The 5,298-nt window shown below is 44.8% G+C and overlaps 2 protein-coding genes across 2 annotated transcripts in view; both read left to right on the forward strand.

Annotated features, from left to right (window-relative positions):
• spint2 (serine peptidase inhibitor, Kunitz type, 2) overlaps nt 1-682 on the forward strand; it is an 11,781-nt gene extending 11,099 nt beyond the window's left edge. The window contains exon 10 of the mRNA XM_008288026.1: nt 12-682. The gene's annotated coding sequence lies outside the window, so the exon portion shown is untranslated. The remainder of the gene's footprint in view (nt 1-11) is intronic.
• A 1,042-nt stretch (nt 683-1,724) lies between these two features.
• atg16l1 (ATG16 autophagy related 16-like 1 (S. cerevisiae)) overlaps nt 1,725-5,298 on the forward strand; it is an 11,454-nt gene continuing 7,880 nt past the window's right edge. Inside the window, exons 1-5 of the mRNA XM_008288027.1 lie at nt 1,725-1,934; nt 3,529-3,640; nt 3,856-3,949; nt 4,034-4,136; nt 5,239-5,297. Coding sequence (XP_008286249.1) covers nt 3,535-3,640; nt 3,856-3,949; nt 4,034-4,136; nt 5,239-5,297 — 362 coding nt within the window. The 5' untranslated portion in view covers nt 1,725-1,934; nt 3,529-3,534. The remainder of the gene's footprint in view (nt 1,935-3,528; nt 3,641-3,855; nt 3,950-4,033; nt 4,137-5,238; nt 5,298) is intronic.

The raw sequence follows: 5,298 nt of genomic DNA on the forward strand, positions 1-5,298 counted from the left end.
TACCTGCACAGGTGAGCACCACACCTGTCCGTACCTGCACAGGTGAGCTACTTGTCACTGGTCATTACTGTTACACTAGCGATGGATTAAACAATGTTAAAAAGCTACCTGAAGCCACAGATGAAGTCAGATCTGCAGTTGTTCTCTGCTGAAGGTTTTTTGTTTCTTTTGCTTTGTGCATCAAATCAGTCAAATGAAGGCGTCACGTTGATCGTTCATTGTATGACTTTTATATTTATGGGTGAAATTAGAATTGTGATCAGAGGTGTGTTTTAATTAAATCAGTGAAACTTTAAATCTGTAGTTTTCTGTGACATGTGCAGCTTCTCAGCCCAGTTTGAAGAAGAAACATGAATTAAGATTTTGGTTTAGATACAAGAACAAACTGAATAAATTACGATGAGCATTTGAAATAAATCCTGAAAAAACTTTCTAAGAAATTATGAAATTTAGGCCAAAACTTGAGATGAACTGCGAACACTACAGTTCCCACGATGCCCCTGGTGTGACTCATCGTCACCACCTACAGGCTGAACTGATGACACTGCACTGACCACAGAATCAGAGTTTTATTGACTATTGAAGGACTATTCAAGGCTGATCATTTACTGTTTGACTATTTATCAGTCTCAAACTTTAGAACTGTGTCTGTGCCTGAAAATAAAGTTGTTTTCCTTTAAAACTGTCCGTCACGTGTTTTATAATGATCGAGAATTACTGATAATCTGTTCTCATTATGTTTTTATTTAATCAGACGTGTAAATGATGTATTTCCATATTTAAACCTTTTCAGTCTGTTTCATTGTGAGACACCTTTTGATCACTTTCATCGTTACAGAAGCTCAAATCGCTAAACTGAGGCTGTGATGTTAAAAACAAACTGAATTCATCAACTTTGTTCAAAAATGCTGCAAAAGCCACGACTCTGTCAATGTGATTCCCTGATGACTGTCAGATTGATGGATCATGGATGTGTTTGTTAGTTAGTATTTGACAGCAGCTGTGTCCTGATGAACGTTCTGAGTTAATTGGTTATTGGTTTGGTTTGAAGACATCAGAAAACTCTGCAAAACATCATCAATTAAATCATATAAATCAGACTAATTCACACAGAGAACCACTGATCCATCTGTCCTACTTTATGTCCGTTTCACTGTGAAATAACTTGAAAATGGTCAAATTATCACATAAAAACCTGAAGGTTTCTGTCTGTCAGCCAGTCAGAAACGGCCACAACTATCCAGGTACTACATTATATTATTATGTTTGTATAACAGTGAAAAATATAAACCATACTTTACCATATCATACTTTCTCAATAACATCTGCAACATCCTTTCCAGTATTATACACAATACTTCACTATTACGTAAAATATTACATTACTTTATGACTTAAGAATCGTTTCCAGTATTACTTCTTACTTTTCCATTCTAGCATTATTTTGGCAATGTATTTTGCTCATCTTATCTTATATATGTGTGTGTGTGTGTGTGTGTGTGTGTGTGTGTGTGTGTGTGGATTAGCTTATGTGTCTAATTTCCTTTTTTTAATGTATAAAGTAATTACTAATAAGTTATCATTTTTAACAGAAACTCTTCACAATAGGACTTGCCAGCATTTACAGAATTGTTATTTTCATATTCTTATGTGTGTGTTTTATACACAGGGTTAATTTTTATTAATTATAAATTCATAATAAAAACGATTTGGCCACAGCGAAGCGATTTAAGCCCTACGTCATCTACCTGCGACCCTCCCGGTAGTGTCTGGTTGGAGCCAAAATGGCGGACAGTGTGAGTGCGGCTGCAGAAGCTGATGTCGGTTAATGACCGAAACGGGACCGTTAGACGCCCAGAACCCACAACCCACAACACCGAGGACACCGGAGAGCCTCTACAGGAACCGAGCCGCCCACTGGGACCAGCTGGACGGTGAGAGTTTGATTTTTAACCGCTTCTAAGCTCCGCAACGGGCGGCGCAGTTAGCATGCTAACCTGTCGAGTCACGGGTGTGTGAGTGCCGGGAGCTGCGCTGTGAAACAGCCGGGAAACAGCGCACAGCAGCCCGCAGAGCCCCGCCCAGGAGCCGCAGCTCGGACCCGGTACACGGTCCGTTGGTGGCCGAGTTAGCTTTAGTGGGTGTAATAACAACACAAGTACGGTGTTAGCATGTTAGCACGTTAGCCAGGTCTTCCTGTTTGTGTTGTGCTTCCCGTTCGCAGTTCATGCTAACACTGCAGCTAACGGAGATTTAAGCCACCTGAGGTCTGTGGAAGCGCAGTACCTGCACAGGTGAGACTCACCTGACGGTCATCAGAGCGGCGCTAACAGTCACCTGTGTGTCTGGCTCCGCCTTTGGCTGCTACATAACGCAGGTCAGACATGTCGGTCACCAGCCCACCTGTCCACACCTGAAGCTGCAGCCCCAAAACACCTGGATGAACACCTGAACTCTGACTTCAGGACAAACAACCCTAAATAGCAAAAACCCGAAGCGTCAGGTGAAGTAATGCATGAAGAACAAGAACCTGAACGTCTTGGGTGTTGATCTCTGAATACTTTCACTTCAGCCTGTTTCAGGTCCAACAGAACCACGTAGTTAACATCATTACTGTAATACGTGTTTATGAGAACAGTGAAGACTTCAAACTACTTCTGACAAAGTCTGTTGTCAGTGATTAAAGATAAACACAGTGGATGTGTTCGGACTCTGTGGCAGATAATAATCCTGGTTTAACCTGGTTTCTCTTATGTTCATTATTTTCGTGCTCAGTTAAACTGTAGTTTGTGTTTATTACATTGAAAACTGGACTATAGTGAATAGATCAGCTCCCAGTGTTATCAAAGCTTGAAACATGGTCATTTCTTCAACAGCCTGAATGTGTTCTGCTCAGGATGTTTCCTGGATTATATAAAATTACTGCTTCTGTCTTCGTTGTTCGTTGCACCTGCTGTCGTCGAGCTGCAGACGCCTGATGTCCGTCCTCTAACGTGTCCGTTACACTGTGATCGCTGTCAGCAGACAGATGTTTTCCACATCGCTCCGTTAGCTACAGGCATGAAGCCGAGCTCAATGGTTAACGTTGCTGAGATGCTTTGAACGTTCGCTCACCTGATCGCAGGTGAATGTCTGCGTGCAGCTTCGTGTCGGACCAGATTCCTGGTACCACTGATGTGAACGGAGCTGAACCTTTCTGAAGAGGGATGTCAGGACTGCGTTATGAGCAGGGAGTCCATCGATGTGTGGTTTTTATGTCAGTAGCGGTCAGTGGTTTCTAAAAAGGCCCAAAACTGCTGTCTGAGACTGAGTCAGCCCTCACCTGGCCGTTTCACAGCCTTCACACCTGTCCACATCTGGGAGTGTGTCGTCAGTGTGGGGAGGACAATAAATACCTGAGACTGCTGATAAACGTCCTCTGACGGGGTAGAGAGCTTGTCCTCTAGCGTGTTCTCTCTCCTGCTGTCTAGCGTGTTCTCTGACCCGCGTGTAGACGTGTTTGATGCGTGTGTTTGATCTGTGTGTCAGGTGGAGATGGCAGAGCGGCGGGTGGAGTGCACATGGAAGAGACACGTCTCAGAGCAGCTGAAGCTCCGAGACAGACTGCAGAGACACGCCTTTGAGGAGATTGTCCACCAGTGTGAGTGAAGACACGCTAATAACACGCACCCCAGACACACGAATTACACACACCCAAGACATTCTAGTAACACGCCCTGAAGACACGCTAGTAGCACGCACCCAAGACACGGTAGTAAGACGCTCTAAAGACATGCTGAGAACATGACAGAGGACACATGTTGTTGTTGTTGTTGTTGTTGTTGTTTGGTACCAACAGTGTGATCTTTGTCTCAGATAACCGTCTCCTGGAGAAGTCGGACCTGCAGGCCGTCCTCTCAGAGAGATACCAGGCGGACAAGTATGAAGTCCAGAGAGGACACGAGACCAGGTGAGGCAGCTCCATGCATCCACCTGCAGACGGCAGACTCCAGGTGTTCCTCTAACACGCATTCTGTCCTCTGTCCTGTCTCAGCCCTGCAGACTCGAGTCGCAGTGATGTCCTGCAGCAGGAGATGTCTCAGATGAGGATCAGGCATCAGGAGGAGCTGACGGAGCTTCATAAGAAGCGAGGAGAGGTCAGTCACCTGCGCGTCTCACGGTGATGATGTCATCGGCCACACCTGCCAGTCTCTGTCTGAAAGAGTCCTAATCTGAGAATACAAACTTAGAAAGTAAAGTACTTTCATGTTATTAAGATCAGTCCAACATCTACTGAACCAGTGATTGTCTTTAGCATGCGTTAGGAAAGAGTTTAGCAGCGACGGGCTCCGTGACAGACGTCTGAGTTCACGAGCTCCAACCAGAACTCGTGATTAAGACAAACTGGGATCAGCAGAGTTCCTGAATCACAGGGAAACATGCAACAGACTGACTGAGGAGCAAAGTCTGTGGACGACAACAGCAGATCAGAGGAGGGTGTTCACTGGCATCAGTTTGTGTTATCGATTATTGATTAAGAACATAATTCTAGATTAGCATGGCTAGCGTCCTGCTACACACTGTGCACTTTCTTTATGACACCTGTGTGACAGTAAGCTGAGGACTGGACTGAGGTTGTTCAGCATCAGTCCCACATGACGTGAGGAACGGTTTCTGCTAAATCATCCTGCTGTTTCTGTCAGACTGACTCAGTTCCTGTAAATGCAGATTTCTTCAGTTTCCTGACAATCAGCTGACTGAGGCAGATTTTGAGGATGCCACAGCTCTGATTTCACTTCACTCAGTCACAGAGAGAGTCCATCTGACAGCTGTACATGTGAGCTACTGAAGTCTGCAGAAGGTTTATCCTGCAGCATCACATTCTAACAAATATTCTGATTTACTGGCAGAACAGTAATCGATCATAACCAGTAACTGGTAGCTGCAGACATTGTAAACCTGTTTACCAGCGGTTGCTCCTAGTTTCCTGGTTTTCTCTTGTTCTTGGACCTGCACCGTCCTGAAGGAGGCAGCGCGGTCATGTGGAGCTGCATGACTGCAGCGTCTGAGCTCCCTCAGCTGCTTTCACTCAAACATTCCTGAGAGAAAATCACATTTTACCGACTGCTAAGCTGAAGAGTTCCACTGCTGGGATTCTTCAGTAAACTCACATGGCCTTGGAAGGTCCTGGAAGGTCCTGGAAGGCCCTTGAATCAGGGTGTGAGATTTATTGCTGATGTTTGTGTGTTTGTCCCTCAGCTGGCTCAGAGCGTCATCGAACTGAACAACCAGATACAACAGAAAGACAAGGAGATCCAG

The sequence above is a fragment of the Stegastes partitus genome, unplaced genomic scaffold, assembly GCF_000690725.1.
Source record: "Stegastes partitus isolate 25-593 unplaced genomic scaffold, Stegastes_partitus-1.0.2 Scaffold537, whole genome shotgun sequence".
Lineage (NCBI taxonomy): Eukaryota > Metazoa > Chordata > Actinopteri > Pomacentridae > Stegastes > Stegastes partitus.